We start from the raw sequence: 16,435 nt of genomic DNA on the forward strand, positions 1-16,435 counted from the left end.
GCCTCCTCTGATCAGAAGAAAAGAAGCACATTCCCAGGGCAGGGTCTGACAAAGGCGGAGTGAGTCATCCGCTGCTTGCTGGGGCTTGTGAAGTCCTCCTGGCATTCAGCAAGCGATAAAACAGGCCAAAAAGCCTGTTCTTCCCCGTACAACGTGCAAGGCAGACCCAATACCCCATGCACATCTGGGAAAAGCAAGGTCAGGTTTCAGGTGCGGAGAGCAAATCCCACCATCCTTGTGGCCCTCAACTTCCTCGCCAAACCAGTTAGCAAAACAAAACAAACCAAACCCTAAGGCAGATGAAAACATTGTGTTCGAGCGAGTAGGTCTTTGGGCCGACTTCTTCCTTCCAAGCTTGCGCAGCACCTCGCACAGTACAAGGCCAAGAAGATACTGCCAGAATCAGGGACCGAGGGGGACGTTGGAGCAGGTCCGCCTGCTGCAGCCCCTTCTGCCCTGCGTGCTACCCTATGTATTTCCTAGCATTGGTGCTGCTAGGAGGGTCCTTCTGTTAGCCTGAGAGCAGAAAGCCTCAAAGAGTTTCCTCAAGATCCATTCCCTCAACTTAAACCCTCTCTTTCCACATTTTCCCTATATAGAAATGAATTTCCAATTGTAATTAAGGGCGACTGATTATGGCACAGGCCAGTGACAGCCAATTCATGGTTCCCATGGAGAAGGCACCGAGCCCTGGAGAAGCTCCAGCCAGAGCATTTTGGAGCCCAGGGTTTGCCAGCTCCTGGGAGACGCGAGGGCTGTGACACTCGTCCTGTCCCAGAGGTGATGTCAAACAGTCAGCCAAGCTGATGAGTTTGAGCTCTCCCAAAAGCAGAATCACAAAACCACCAGATACTGAAAGTTGCTCAGAATGAAACGTTATGTCTAAACCAACAGCGTTTTGAATGATCAGCTGGGAAGGGAGGTGCCCCAATTTTTTCCATTCAATTTAACAAACTTGGGTCATTTCCACATTTTAGAGAACACCATCAAACCTTCTAGTCATCCCGAGAAGGATTTTCATTTGAATACGTACAGCCACCCCTGGGTTCAGCTCCCTAAACCGTCCTTGAGGAGCCACAAAATGGAAAAGGATAATGTTGTACAGGCAGCATTAAATGATGGGCTGGATTGGCTGGTACCCACATATCCCTGCCCTCTCCAGGATGGGTTCAGATTCATGAAACAAATTGCCTTAGATGCGATAGACATGATAACGGATGGATAATATTTTTTTTCTTCTGCAGGTGATAAGTACCTGTGTTTTCGGACCAGCTATACTGGGACCAATTTCTTGCCATTCTCTTCTCCTGCTTATACTGGAAATACTACAAAGAGCAAGGTCATTAAATGCATTTTAATACTTGCAAATCCTGTCCTTGGTGGAAACTTGAAGGTCCCCATCACATTAAAAAAAAATTAAAAAATAATAATTTTCAAAGAATTCTCCAAGCATTTCTGAACTTAATGAAAGCTTCTTTGTTTGAGTTTCAATCTGAGCTTGGAAGGGGCTGAACTTCTTTGATGTGGTAAACAGCCCATGGGGTTTTTTTAAGAGTTTTCATGCTAGCTCAAGTTCTGAGAACATCTGAATTGTAAACATTAGTTATCCAATCCCCAAACACCAACTGTACCCTGTGACTCATGTAATTCACCAATGGAGTACAAGAAAAGCAAATATTCTAATCAAGGGGCTCAGCTAACAAGACGGTCGTAAGTGTGATTATTTGCAGTGGATGGGTTACATAAAAGAACTCACTGGACCAGGGAACGAGAACAAAATAGCGTAGGTAGCTGACCAAACAGGTTTGAGAGGGGGAAATTCACCGTTGATGCACCGTCCAGCAATGCGCTACCCTAGACCTTCGTGAGTCATTTCAGATGACTGTGTTTGCTTCCCACAGACTGTTCAGGAAGAGTGATAAAGGAAAATCCGTTGCATTTATTATGGAGTCGGAGTCCCCTGCTCGTTTCCTCCCTTAAATACCTGCCTTTTCAGTGTTCAAAAAAAAAAAAAAAACAAAAAAACCAACCCAACAACATGCTTTTCTAGCTAATTTGCAACCTCTCCCGTGTCGGCAAGTGGAAAACAGGTTCCAGCGAGGGCTGCGCAGGAGGAAGAGGAACAGCACACCTGTAATCTTTTTCTTTCTCGGCGCTGTCCCTTTCTCTCGCTCCCCACCTTGCCGAGCCAAACTTCCCCCAGGCAGAACAATCGGCCTTTGTACCACCCGGACAAAGCCATTGTGCTCCAACGAGCTCAAAGTTCGGCCAAGCCGTTTCATCCTACACCTCCTCTGCTTCCAGCAGCGTTTGCATGCGCACCCGCACGCACAGAGGGAAGTCTGCGGGTTTGGGGGATTAAGAAAAATAAAATAACAAACACAGTGGCTGAGATCCCCCAAATTTCCTGGTCTTTGGCTCACCGGTAACACCGGTTTTGTCCAAAGCCTGCTGAGCAGTAGCAAGCTCCTCGCTGACTTTGGACCTGCTCCCACAACAGGATCGGGTCTGCAACGAGCTGACCACCACCCGGACACAGGGCTGCGGCAGCGGACTGTCCCCGAGGGTCCTCCTGCAAGAGTGGAGGGACAAATTCATCCCTTCTGGGGACTCCAGCTTAATTCCCCATGGCCCTGCGGACACCTGCCAGACACAAAACCCATCAGACTGGCAAATCTGCGGGCCGGCCATGAAAGCATCAGGCTTCAGCAGATCCCAAAGCAAAACATCCTGGAAGGATCCCTCCTGCTGAGACCCCTCTAGCCAGCAGCCACGCAGGGCTCAGCCGCACCAGCTGCCAACCCACCATCTTGACTTGTGCTGGGAGGGACCCAGTGAGCCCGTTCCTCCTTGCCCGGCCTTTAACTTGACATCTCTGTATCGCCAGTCTGTTTCTGCACACCCCTCGAGCCTGCCGGCACCCTTTGAATAAGAATTTTGCACACTTCTGCAGAATGCGTGGACATTTTTGAACCCTTCTGCAAAGCCAGAAGGATCCCAGAGGGCAGAACATCCCGACCACCCAAGAGGGAGTGGAGAACCGTGACTTCATGCTGCCCACAAAAGCACATTATATGGACCGAGCAGCTCAGAAAGAGGAAGAAGGGACCGAGTCACTGAATCCTCGGCAGATCACACCAGCCTGCTCCACTTCCACTGTTTGCACAGTGGTAAATGCAGGATCCTGGTGAGGCCTGAGCTCAGCTCCTTGCTTGGCTGGTGGAGTAAAAGGATGGGTGAGGACTGAAGGCAGCACACGGCTCCTGCCAGCATTGTGAATCATGGCTTGTCCGACACGTGGCAGTGCAAAGCCTGCGTAGACCCCTTGCACCATCACGATCTGGCAGAGATAGGCAAGGGAATACCTTCACATTGCAACACCGCGAGCTCAAAGCCTGTCCTCAAACATGGGCACAGCCTTGAAAACAGACACTGCCCAGTTGAGCTCGTGTTTGTGGTGTCCCCATACCCGGGGCCACATTCAGCAGTGTGACCTTCTTCTCCCGAGCGTGCTGGGGATGAGGAGGACTCAGGGAGAGGACACAAGATTTTCAGTCCCCTCTGAGCACCCAAGGAGTGACATTAAACTGCAGAAGGATGCCCGGGCTCAGCTACCCCCAGTCGCAACAAGCTGTCAACATCTCATTACAGGCCCAGAGCAAAACTCCAGACATCTCCCCTTTCCCTGCAGAAAAGCTGAAATCATTCATTGCATGCAACTCCTGACAGCCCAGGGAACTGAATCACTCCTTGACAGCTGTGCTGTGGGCTTCTACATCTCTACTAATAAATAAAGTGGAGCAGGACTCCTTCCTGGCCCCGATGCAAACCATGTCTGTATGAGCAAGACCCATCACCCTGCTTCCAACTGGGCTGCGCTAGGTGCTGGACCACCGGGGAGCAGGAAAGCCCATCCCTGGTCCAAGAGAGAGCCACCATCCAGTCATCGCCCCGGCACAGCCACGTTCACGACAAGGATGCGGCCAAAGGGGCTCAGACCCCTGAGATGCAGGACACAACACACAGGGCCCCACAGGGACAGAGCAGGATTGAAACAGCTCCTGCGTTGTCCAGAAAGCTGGAGCACACCTAAAAACGCTTGGCCCAGCTTCTCCCCTGGTACCCAAAGCAAAATCCCTGCCAGAATAAAGTTGGAGAAACACCATGGCACCTATGTCCACTCTGTTGAAAGGGTCTGGGAAACGCCATTCGCGGTACTGAGGATCTGAAGCGCCAGGAAAAGCTCTCGGGGAACAGCAGCATCCTGATACCATCTAATCTGCTCAAGCACCTCCCAGATGCTGGAGCTGTTGTCTTCCATGGGAGCCCCCCGCCCAGCCCTCGGGCAGGGCAGAAGGGAGGTGTGCCAAGCAGAGGGGTGGGAAACGGCCTCTGGGGTGGGAACTGGGCTTAGAGGACGCAAGGGGAGCCGTTTGCTGCCGTTTCTTGGCTTGCAGCAGCATAGCCCACCCGAGGAAAAGGAGGCAACGAAGGATGAGCTGGCTTGGGGCTATCCCCAGCCACACTCACCAGGATCTTCCTCGTCACCCATGACAGCCTCTGTCCCAACTGGGTGCTCACCAGTCTCAACACAACTGCCCCCAGGGCTCCTGATACAGCTGTAGGCAAGGGGTTAAACCAGGGGACAGGCTGTGGGTTTTGTCGATCTCTCTTCCCAGCAGCTTCTTCGCCGGGTCCTGACCTCACTCAACACGGCCGCAAACCCAAGTGACCCTCCTACATCAGACAGCAGCTCTGAATTCGTGGCCAGTGCAACCCATTGAGACAGGCACTGCCTTCCCTGAATCCTCGAGGACAGGCGATTGCACCCAGCAGCCGATGGCAGGGCTGACACCCCCGATAGCCCCTGTTCTCCCCACCCCTTCGTTGTAGCAAACCCAGCCACGGAGATGAGTGCAGGCCACCCTTCCACCTCACCAGCACCTTGTCCTCCTCACAACAACAGGAAAGCCCCTTAGGAGCCAGCTCCCATCCTGCACGTGTTGGGCAGAGAGCAGGGTAGGTACCATCTCCTTCCCAACCATACTGGAAATCTTCCTTCTAGAAACATCTCCGGGATCGTGGAAGCCGGGGTCGGCTCTCACCATCTTACTGTCCATCACCGCAGCTGTCTGCCCAGGGACAGCTCTCACAAGAGAGCAGGGATGGGGCTTGCACCCTTGAGGACCACACTTACACCCAAGGGAGGCCACGGCATAAGGCCACAGGTGGCTGCAGGAGGCTCGGGAGGGATGGGGTGGCTTAGAGGACTTGGCAATGGGGTAGCTCATCTACCATGAGGTCAAGGCCAGCCCAGAGGGACCCAGTCACCCGTCTGAAAAGCGGCAGATGATCCCAGAAGGGTTCCCCAGCCCCAGGTAACAACAAGGTGCCCGGGAGCTGCTTTGGCTCATCAGACCTGGAGAGCAAAGGGCAGCAAGGTGGGAGCAGCAGATGAGCCCCGGCGCTCCCCCAGCCCCCTTGCGCAGCGGGGGTACCCGGCAGCCACGCAAAGGGAACGAACGTCTCCTCCTCTTCTGAAATGCTTCCCTGGACATGCCTTGCTTTTGGTTTCATTTATTATTATTTTTTTACCGTCCTTCTAGCGTCGGCCTCTTGAGATTTAAAGGGGAAAATTCTGGTTTTGGCCGATCCAACTCAAATCCAAAAGGAAAAGTGCTTTTCTCTCACAAGCCCTTTTCTCTCCTCTTTTCTCTTTCTGTTTGTTTTTTTAATTTGGGGCAGGGCATCTGGAAAGGCAGAGAAAAGGCAAAAACTAATCGTAAACTCCACAAAGGATCTATTTCCACCTGACTCAGATCGAATAAAATTTTCGACAGCAAATAGCTCCCACCTTCGACTCTTGTTTGAAAAGCGATTTGTGGAAGGGGGCGGGGGGGGGGGCGACTTTGCAACCAGCGAGATAAAGAGATTAGCTGCGAGTTTGCTCCTTTCTTTGCCGGAGATCAGAAGTCAGAAGAGCTGGAGCAGCGGGAAATGCCCTGTGGGCGATAGCTGGTGCTGGAGCTTTGACAGGTCACAGCCTTTTCCATAAGTCTTGTCAAACTGCTTTACTAAACACCCTCCCGGAGCAAAGGGTTTCCCAGATGTGCAGCCATCCAGCTTTTCCACCCTCCAGCTACAGCAGCTTCTTCAGCATCTCTTCTACAACGACCACAGCCTTTGGCACTTGTTAAGAGAAAGGGGGGCCAACAGTCGGAAAACTCCTCCCCGGGAGATGCGGGGTCCAGCCCTGGGCTGTCAGGGTTTTGCCACCCATAAGGTGGGTTTGCACCCTGGGCGGGTTTGCAAAGACGTCCCGAGGTGGCTGTTGGGGGCTGAGCGGGTGATGCACGGAGCACGGGTGAGCTGGTGCTCAGCTCCAGCCCTGCCCTTTCCCAGCCTCCATCCCAGGGACCCCATTGCCCCTAAAGGGACACGGGATGGTCTTACGGCAAAGGGATGACACCTCTGATCGGCCACCCCCAAGACCCACCCTCGGCTGCCTCCACCCCGCAGCAAACCGGTGGTGGGGTGGCATTGCCCCAGGAACCAAACCGGGGTGAGAAACCCCTCTTCTCTTTGAAGAGCCACAAGAATAGTGTCGTGGGATGAAGGTGTTTCCAGTCATGGCTGGGCTCTGCATCCCCACGTCCCCCACGAGGAGGAAAGGTGGCACGGGGCTGGCCAAAGCCAGGACGCAGCGCTGCCCGTCCGCCCCCCACGGCCACGGCAGAGGTGTGGGGCGAGAACCAGCCTCGCCGCCTAATCCCACCCGGCAGCCGGGGTTACGAAGAGGGAGAGAAAGCAAACCTCGCCCTCCCCCCAGAGCAAACAGGGAGCTGCCACCCTTTCGCACCAGGGACGAGCCCCAGAGATAACCCACACCTTTCCGAAGAGCGACCACCCAACCCTCCGACTTCAGATAACCCACCCCAACCCGGCGCGGAGGGGCAGGGGCTCCGACAGCCCTGGGGTTACGGAGTGAGACGCCGAGCCAGGACCACCATGGGGGAAGAAGGAGTGGGCTGCATAGCCCTCTCCCCCCATTTTGACCCCCACATCTGCAACCACCGCTCACAGCCGCTGTGGATGCCGGACCGCCAGTGCATCATATGGAAATACGGCAATGGAGACGCTGCCTTCATCTCGCCACCTCCCTTTGAAGGACAGAGCCCCAAAACTGGCCCTTGGGGCACCAGTGCCGCCAGGAGAGGGGAAGCAGGCAGCATAGGCACAGCCCCAACCCCTGCCCCATGCTGAACCGTGGCCGCCCACCATGGGGATGCCCTCCCGGGGGTCCCCAGAGGAATGGCGACCGGGACAAGGGGGTCCCTGCAGGGTGGCCATGGAGCAAGGGGCCGGAGCCGCCCTCCCACTCCAATCAAAATGGCGCTGGGGACACGGGGCGCGGGGTTAATCATTAGCTGCTGGCGGTGCCGGGCACCCCGCACCCCAGCTCGCCCCATCCCTCCGGGGGGAAAAAGGGCCGAAGCTGAGGCAGCAGGGTGGGGGCAGGCCTGGCTCTCCCCCTTTCCCACCAGGAAGTGCAGCCGAAGGCTCTTTGTGGTGGGACGAGGGGTCCCTCACCCAAAACACCAGCGAGGAGCCTTGCCTGGGATGGGCAGCGGGGCTTGAACGTGCTTCTGCCATGGCCCAGGACAGGGCCAGGCGTGCAAGAAGAGCAGGCATGCAAGAGGGGCGCGCGTGCAAGAGGGGCGCGCGTGCAGCAACGCCCCAAAGCCGCTTATCCGGGTCTTTATCTCCGGCGCGCGCAGGGGGGACGCCGACAGGGAATTTCAAGGAGCATTCCTTCCCCGCCGTGGTGGCAGAAAAAATAAATAGAATAAAATAAAATAGAAAATAACCTCCCGTTCCCCCCCATCGTGCACAGACGCAGCCATCCCGTTGCCCACGTCTTTCCCAGCGAGCTGGCGGCGGCGCAGAGCCCCTCGTCACCCCCTCACCTGCCGGCACCGGGGGAGAAGGGCCAAGCCCCCGGCTGCAGGGAGTGAGCAAAACCCAGGCTCTCCTCCAAAACGGGCGACAGGGCATTTCGAAGAAAGCCAGGAGGAAAAAAAAAAAAAAAAATTGAAACCCAACACGCCCAAGAGAAAATCCGGCGGAGGGGGAAGCACAAGCGTACAAAGCGACGGAGGTGTTCTAGCAAAGAGCAGAAAAAACAAAGCAGAATTAAGTCAAAATCCACGCTTGCGTTTGCAGGAGGCGTTAGCAGCCTCCCTGCACCTGAGCGGGCAAAGCTGGCCCCTTCCCGCTGCCCCACGGCAAACGGCCGGCCTCCGCCTTACCTGCGCCAGGTCGGGTGGGTTTTCCAGGGGCCGGGCGAGGGGTTTGATGTCCTCAAAGACGGGGGCGTCTTCGCCAGGTTCCCCCGACATGGTGACGGGCTTCAGCGGCGTAAACGCCGAGGCGTCCTCGGGGAGCGGGGTGCGCAGCACCAGCCCGCTGCTCATTCCTCCCGCGCCCCTTGTGCCCGCTCCCCCGGGGGGAAAACAAATCTTATTTGAAAATAATATAAAAAAAAGAGGGGAAAAAAGAAAAAAGGAAGGGGAGGGGAAAAGGAAAAAAAAAAAAAAAAACTGAAGGCAGAGGCGAGCCAGAGCGAGTTGCTAATCCTGGGAGGCCAGGTGCCGGGTCGCGGGAAGGCTTTACCTGGGCTGCGGGAGGAGGAACGCCAACCTGGAAGCGATGGCGAAGGCCGTGCCGAGCCAATCAGGCTCCCGCCGATAGCCCCGCCGGCAGCTCCACCGGGCCACCGGCAGATAAAAGGCCGTCAGGAGCAAGCGGGTGGCCGGGAGCCTCGCCGTCAGCCATGCTCTGCCACGGCGGCCGGGCAGCACCGGCACGGTGCATCGGCTCTTGCCGGGACGGAGGGACCGGGTCCCACCGGTGCCACCCCATCCCCAGACCCCCTGCCGGGGTTGGAGCCCACCCGTAGGGCCGGGGAAGGGCGAAAACAACCCACAGCAGGGAAACTCTCTCCCATATTGAGTCCCCTGCACTGAAACAAGGGGTTTATTTTAGTTTTTAAAAGCAATGGCTTTTGTTTTAATGAGAAAAATGCCATTTTCCAATGAATGGCTGAATTTTGCACAAAAACTGATTTTTAGAGACAAGGAGATTCCTGCTTGCTCACACTTCTCATTTCCAGGGGAGAAAAAGGAAAGGATCAAAAATAAATAGATTAAGTGAAGCGGAAAAGGGATAAACCTTGGGGAAAAAAAATAACAGCAACGCAACAACAAAGGAGAAGTTTAAAAGTTGCAGATACGAGGGCACAGTGCTTTCCAGCTTGGCTCCTACAGAGAAACCAAGCAACTGCATTTGGTTTTCTCTTTTTGGAGGGGAGGAAGAGTGTAAAAAGCCAGAGCAACAAGGGAGTAAAAATCACCTTTCTGACAAAAAAAAAAAAAAAAAAAAAGCCATTTCTCCTCCAGATGCACCCAGCCCCAACTGTCCCCAGCACCTTCCCCAAGAGCTGGACTGTGTCAGGCTAAGTAAGAGCCTGGTCGCGGGGTCTTCTCTCTTCCCTCCATGCTCACCCACCCCAAATCAGCCCTGAGACCTCCCTTCCCCACTTTCTGGTGCCTCCTGGGCAGGATCCCGCGTAGGCTGAGCCCTTGCAGGGTGGCTGCTGCTGTCACCCCCTCCTGGGACATCCCCAGCACCGTCAGGGGACTCGGGGACCACAGAAATAGGGTGGAGTGGGTGGGGGCTAAGGCTGCGCTTCCCCCCTGGCCAAAGGGAAGGGTACGGGGGGGCCACGAGGACTCCACACCAGCTACGCACATGGTTGAGGCCCGTGAGCGTTCAAATGATGCCAGGAGCCATGGCCGGCGAGTTTTGGTGTCTCGCAGCTGGCATTCCCCCCTGCCGCATCCAAGCCAGGGGCCGAAAAGCATCAGCTGGGGGGGCTGAGCATCCCAGAGAGCGGGGCGAGGGGCGATGGCTCCGAAACGCCGCTTGGGAAACACCTTCCCTGAGGGCACCAAGTCTACAGAGTTGGCGTAAAACATCCTCCAGTTGTGAGAAAACTTGGCCCTGAGCAGGATGAGGCCCTTAATAAAGAGGGGGAAAGCAGTGTGGGACAGGGATCAGCCGGGTTTTAACAGCCCCCGGCTGCTGGCAGCATAAATGCACAACAAATATGAACGGCTTCTGTCGATGCGAGATGTTGGACCAGCGTCCAGGTCCTCCTGAAGAGCAGCTCGTGCTTTCCCATCTTGGAAAGCAGCTAGACGATGATCAACATCACCCTCCGCATCATACAGCCCTGAGGAACGCGCCGGTGTGTGATTATGAATATAAGAGCTTTGGGCAGAAAATACTAGAGTTAATACCTGATGAAAGTCTAGCTGCTGAACTTATTCGATATTCAGATGCAAATTTGGGTATTAGGCTCAGGAGACTATTTTGGTTCCATTTATCTTGCGTAGAATCTGGGGACAATTGTGTTATTGAATTTATAATATCCTATGGAACCTGAATAAGAACTCCTGCTGCATGCAGACCAGTGAATGCACCCATTCCTCCATCCTTACCCGGGCACTGTCACAGACCAAGGAGAAGACGACCAAGAACTCCATTTAGATCTCCTAGAAGAAGCAGTTGTTCAAAGTCCCTGTGCAGAAGATCTCCATCTCCCAAAAAGTGATCAGCCCACCTTACACATCCTTAAGGACTTTGGAGGACTATAGCACAATCCTGAATCGAAATTGAATAAGGACTGGAAAATTCCTCAATTTCCTTCTTGCCACCTAGAAGAAAGTTGTAAACTAGCCATACCAGATAGAAGGTGGTCCTTACTGCTACCTGCACGCTTATACGTACCAAGTGCAACTTATTTGCCATTATTTTGTGCCATCAAAAATAAATATGAGGCATCATTACTTGATCTGACCCTGTGTGCTGACCACCTATATAGTCTTTTTTGAGGCTGGTATTGTTTATAGAAAAGGCAGTAACAAGTCCTGGGAGCGCTGGGGAAAACTCTACACTTCGGAGCGTAGCTTACCACCTACGGGTGGGAGGCACAATAGGGCTATCAGCCCCCAAATTTCAAACAGCAAAAAATTGGTATCGGCATCAACAAGGACAGCAAGGAACTGTTCCCGAGGTTCCATCTTGGGAATGGGAACAAGCCAGAAGATGGTATCTCAGGGATCGTGGGTACCTGATAAATCCTATGAACTTGGTCTTGACTGGGGCAAGGACCCAACTGATACAAGATGCAGCAAAGGTCCTTACTGGACTAAAGAAGAAGGAACCTCCTCCAGCATCACCTCAACTGCAAGTACCTCCAGGGCAACCACCCCCATCCGTAGGGAATTGCCTGGGAAGAGGGTGGATGGGCTAAGGCAAATTCCTCAGGATGCTCTGGCACAAGAAGTGGGGTTGGGGTCTCAAGGTTCTTTCCAGGTGCTGGATCCGGTAGCGTTCCAGGAACTGAAGCAAGAAATGGGAGATGTAAGAAACGAGGGAGAAGTACAATCAGTGATCAGCAGAGCAGATGTGGCACAGGTAAAGGTAAAACAGACACCCCCAAGGAGCTCCCAGTCACAAAACAAATTTGTAAGGCCTGTTGTGACATCCAGGAATGGTTTATCCTTACCGGCCTCGGGAACAGCATCCCACAGGGACATCCTTAGTGGTATCACAACAAGAGAGAGGGTCTGCACGTATAGAACATACACCTATCGCAGTAAAATCAAAAATGTCCCCGTGGCTGGTCGTACCGTTAACAGGGTTACCGGGGGCTGCTTTCTTGTGGACAAAAGTCCTAGAAATACTCCAGAAGCTGAATTGGTGGTGGACTTCTCTCAGTTTTCAAGGAAACCTCATAAAGTGTCCTGGCCTAAGTTTGCTTGCCCAAGCCTCAGGGCCTTGTCCCAAAGATCATCCTGAGCATCGCTGGATGTCTCTGCGGCTTTTTATCACATTCCTTTTAATCCTTAGGCTAGTCGCTTTGTTACTGTTGGGGTACCTGGATTACAAGGGTTGTATACCTGTATGTCCCCCTCTACTCGATGGGGATTGCCCAGAGAATTGCATCTCAAATCAGCGCTGCAAGAAAACCCAGAGCTGTACAAAGAGCAAATCTCGTTGCTGTTACAAAACCACAAATGGGACCGGCTCGTGTTATTATGGCACCCCACGATCATGGGCTTCAGGAAGATTCCTATGGGGATTGGCCTTAGCCCATTTCTCTTGCCTGTATTATTTGTTCAGTATTATAGGAAGCAATTTGACCATATTTTTATTTTTGCATACATGGATGATTTGGTGGTGGGGTGTAAAAACCGTATTCACCTTCATGCAGTGGTCCATCATACTGTTCATCATTTACTGCCTCTGGGAGTAAGTATAAATACAGATAAAAAAGTTTTCAGGAAAATATTTGTATTTCTTGGTTACCAACTGGAAAGTTTTGGAATTTTACCTAGCGATGATAAGATTTATAAATCAAAAGAGTTACTTTTCTCTCCATCCCATCACCAGAGCGTGGGCGTGCAGCAACAGAGGCAGATGAACCCCATTCCTGGAAGCGGGGCGCACGCCGGGCTGCGCCCGCCCGACGGAGGTCGACCTGGCAATGATTCCCCAAGGCGGAGCAGCTTTTCGTTTCAAGGATGGGCCAAAGCCATCCGCAGCGCCCTTATCTGCCGCCAGCCCCGCGGGGAAGGGAAACGGCCTTGAGTCTATCAACGCCGCCAGGCACTTTGCTCCGTACGCCCCCGCCGCAGCCGCCAAGGAGGCCCCGCCGTGCTGCGCCCGCGGAGCCAGGCGTACCCCGACCCGTGTCGGTCTAAGGTCCCGTTTTGTCCTCACGTGCCACGCAACACCGAGGACAGCATGTCTTGCTTGAGCGAGGTACAGCGATAACGGCAGCTCTCCCGTGACCCGGCTACGCAACCCACTTTCCTCCCGTCGTTCCTCAGGTACAGAACCCCCTTCTGTGGGGAAAAGCTGACACTGAGATGCTGAAGGGGGTCTGGGGAAGGGAGACCCTGTGAAGAGGGTGAAGGAGGGTCCATGGTGGAGCTGAAAAGGGCTCTCAAAACCATCTGTAGCCGAAATCTCCTCCTTGCAACGCGAAGGAGGGGATGGGGCTTGCTGGTGGTTGGTGGGGGAGAACTGGGGAGCCAGACCCTGATCCCCCCACCCAGCACTGGGTGTGGATTGAGCACTCGGGGTTCATGGGAATGGCAAGGAAGGACACCTGGGTCCTCCTCTCATCGGTGAGCAGAGGGTGCAGGAGCCAGGAGGCGAAGCCCTGGGCTGAGTTACAGAGACTTGAGCTGAAAGGCAAGAAAGGCTCTGAATTTTGAGGAAATCTGGATCAGGCTGAGAAATAAATCTCGGCTCCCACCTCCCCAACTATCCCCAGCGCTGCTGGCAGCCAGAGGCCCCCCCAGACGGTCCCCAGCAGCGCCGGCTGAGCCACCACCAGGCTGGGTCACAGGGGAGCCCCAGTAGCCACCCCGCATGGGTGACAGCCCAGCATCACAGCCCTGGTCCCGTCCCTGCCGGGGTCCCGCAGCTCATCCCACTGAGGAGGTGGCGGCAGGCACGTGGGGCAAGGGAAGGCGGCCAGACCCTGGCTGGGGGTCGCTGAGCCTTGCTTTCCTCCTGCAGCAGCTTTTCCTCACCCTGCTGCAGCCCCCAGACTCAGCCGTCCAACCCCCAACGCGGTGGCTGGAGCACCCACCTCTCGCTGTGCCGTGGTGGACGTCCCCAAGTCCTCTCGGAATCTGCCTCCCTGGGGCGAGACCACACCAGATTTGGGCCAGGAGCTCCTGGTTCAGCCTCGGTGCTGAGTGGGAGCCTTGTGGGAGACACACGCTGGCCAGGGAAGGGGGGACACCTTGCCTTTCACCACCACCAGGAGACAAAGGTCTGCAAAGCTGCCGGAGCAACCCAGCCACCTCGCCTCCCCTGTTCCCCCACCGAAACCCAAAACCATCTATTTTTGTCTTTTCCTTTCTCCTCCTCAGGAGGTTTCCAGCCATCAAATCCTTCCTGGGAGCCCTTCAAAGGGAAAGCGGCAGCCCCATCCACTCGCTAAACCAGTCTGAGCAGTGCCGGGCTGGCAGGCGGGAGAGGCCCCCGGCACCCCCCTGCCTGGCGCAAGCCGGGACTGGGAACGGGCCGAGCCACCGGCCGGAGGGACCTCGGGTGACCCCGGAGCAAGGAGACGGACGAGCATCGCGCCCCATGGAATGAAGGCATCGCCACCCCATTGCGTGCCCTGGGGACGCGGGGATGCCACCAGCCAAGCGGGGACCTCCCATTGCTCACCCGCAGCGGAGGAAGCAATTTTAGGATTGCTAAATTTTTAGCCTGGCTGCAACGTAAGGAGAGGCCAGGGAAAAGGGCAGCTGGGTGATGGGGAAAGAGCCCCGAGGAGCCAGGGCAGCCCCCCATGTCCCCAGCCCGGCGGTGCTGGAGCACAGGGAGGTTTCGCACCCCCGGGCAGGGAAATGCAGCAGCTACCCCAGGCTTTCCTGGAAGAGGAGGAGGGCGGTGAGGAAGCATAAGGGCCTGAGGCTGAGGTGTGTTTCCAGGACAAATGGCAGGGTGGAAGGAAGGAGAAGATACCTGCCTTCCTCTCCCCAGAAACCCAGCCTGGGACCTTTGCCAAACCCAGAAAACAACCAGGGGGGTTTCCCCGTGCTCCCACCTGGGCTGCAGGGATGGACCTGGGGGTCCTGCAGCACGGTTTATCTCACCAACCCTGCACAAAGCATGAATAAACCCAGAACACGGGAGCCATGACATATATAGAGGGGTTTTAACTATCTGCCCTCCCCGAAAGAGCGATGCCAAAAAATTAAAGGCGACAGCAAGAGCCCAGACCAGCCCGAACAGCACCGGGAAACCCCTCCAACACCCACCGAGGGAGAAGCCAACCTGTGAGCACAACCCTACCCAGCCACTGGAGAATCCACCCAGAGGACGTGGTGCTGGGTGCCCCCCTCACGCCACGGGGGTCTGGCAGCTCTGCAGCCACCGAGGGCCTTTGCCGAAGCTCTGGGACCACTTGCCCCAAGAAAGGGGGTGGCACAGACTTTCCTGGGGTTCACCTTGCTCTTGGCCTGGGCACAAGCAGAGGCTGAAGGGGACTTCTTGATGGTGTTGGTTGGACATCAAGAAGGTCTCGGAGGTCACAGAGACGTTGGAAAGTCACCTGGGGGTGTCACTGGGTCAAGATTCAGCCCTGCTGTCTCCAAAACAGGTCCTGGACAGCTTCACGGTCAAGAAGCTTTGCCAGCTGCTGCCTGCAGCCTCACCACAGAGGCCACGAGATGCACGGCCCCACGCGCAGGGCATGGCGAGGGCCAGCAGCTCCCATGGGAGCGACAACCCAGCCGGCAGCCCGGGCTCACAGGGGCGAGGCAGGTCCAAGGTCAAGAGCCAGCAGGGTCCATGGCTGCGGTAGGGCTGAGACAGCTACAACCCAGCTCAGGGAGGAGCTGGAGGCCCCAGGCTGAGCTTAAATGGGCTCCTGAGCCCATGGGTGTGGGGGGAGGTCTCAGGTGATGCTGCTTAGAGCAATTAAGGCCAATTAGTGCCCTCGGGGCTGTAGACAGGAGAGCAGGCTGGGAGGAGGCAGAGCCTGGACCTCACTGGATGATGCTATCAACCCCTGGGCAGGGGTTAGCACCCTGCTGCCTTTTTGGCAGGATCTCAGCGTCTTCTTCAACCGCAGGGCGATGCCCACGCTGGAGAGAGAGGGCTGATGTCCCCTTGACACACGCGTTTGACGCAGGTCCCTGCATGACCCCCACATGCACGACCCCGCAACCCCGTGCCTCCTCCCAAGACCGGGGGGCTTCACCCCACCTTCCCACTCCCACCCCGACAGCTCGTAGGGCCGTGCCCTGCTAAGGGACCGGGGGATGCCGCGCTCCAGTGCCGCAAAATGTCTCCTAGAGGCAGGAAAAAGGATGAAGGGGGTGAAATCGGAGCCGGACGGAGCATGGGGGTCCCACGAAGGGGTGCCAGCATGGGCAGGGTGGGCCAGGGGCTTCCCGAGCTCATCCACCAGCAGCAGCGGGGCCGGGCAGGTGGGATGTTTGCTCAAAGGGCTGGAGCGTTTGCCTCGCCTCGATAATGACACTCGGGGCCGTCACGCTCCAGCCAACCGCCCGGCCACACACGGGAGAGGCAAAGCCGGACAGACGGACGGACAGAGGGACGGGCCGCGGTGGGCTGGGGGAAGCGGCTCTGTACGAAGTGGGGGGCAGCGGAGGGTGCTGCCGGCAGAGACGCAGCGGGCACCATCATCCCGTTCTGCGCCCGCCGTCACCAGGGTAAATATTTACGGCTGCTGGGGCCCGGCGGCGGCGGCTCCTCGGCACAGGGACATTGCAAAACCCAGAGCACGTTCGCGTGGAGCTGTAGCAGGTCTGGG

At 55.9% G+C, this 16,435-nt stretch overlaps 1 protein-coding gene across 1 annotated transcript in view; it reads right to left on the reverse strand.

Moving 5' to 3' along the window:
- LOC104021087 (Krueppel-like factor 5) overlaps nucleotides 1-8,628 on the reverse strand; it is a 29,746-nt gene extending 21,118 nt beyond the window's left edge. Inside the window, exon 1 of the mRNA XM_087748335.1 lies at nucleotides 8,310-8,628. Coding sequence (XP_087604461.1) covers nucleotides 8,310-8,474 — 165 coding nt within the window. The 5' untranslated portion in view covers nucleotides 8,475-8,628. The remainder of the gene's footprint in view (nucleotides 1-8,309) is intronic.
- Nucleotides 8,629-16,435: the final 7,807 nt, after the last annotated feature.

Source organism: Nipponia nippon, unplaced genomic scaffold (assembly GCF_047370975.1).
Source record: "Nipponia nippon isolate SJK-2023a ecotype South Korea unplaced genomic scaffold, ASM4737097v1 scaffold_12, whole genome shotgun sequence".
Lineage (NCBI taxonomy): Eukaryota > Metazoa > Chordata > Aves > Pelecaniformes > Threskiornithidae > Nipponia > Nipponia nippon.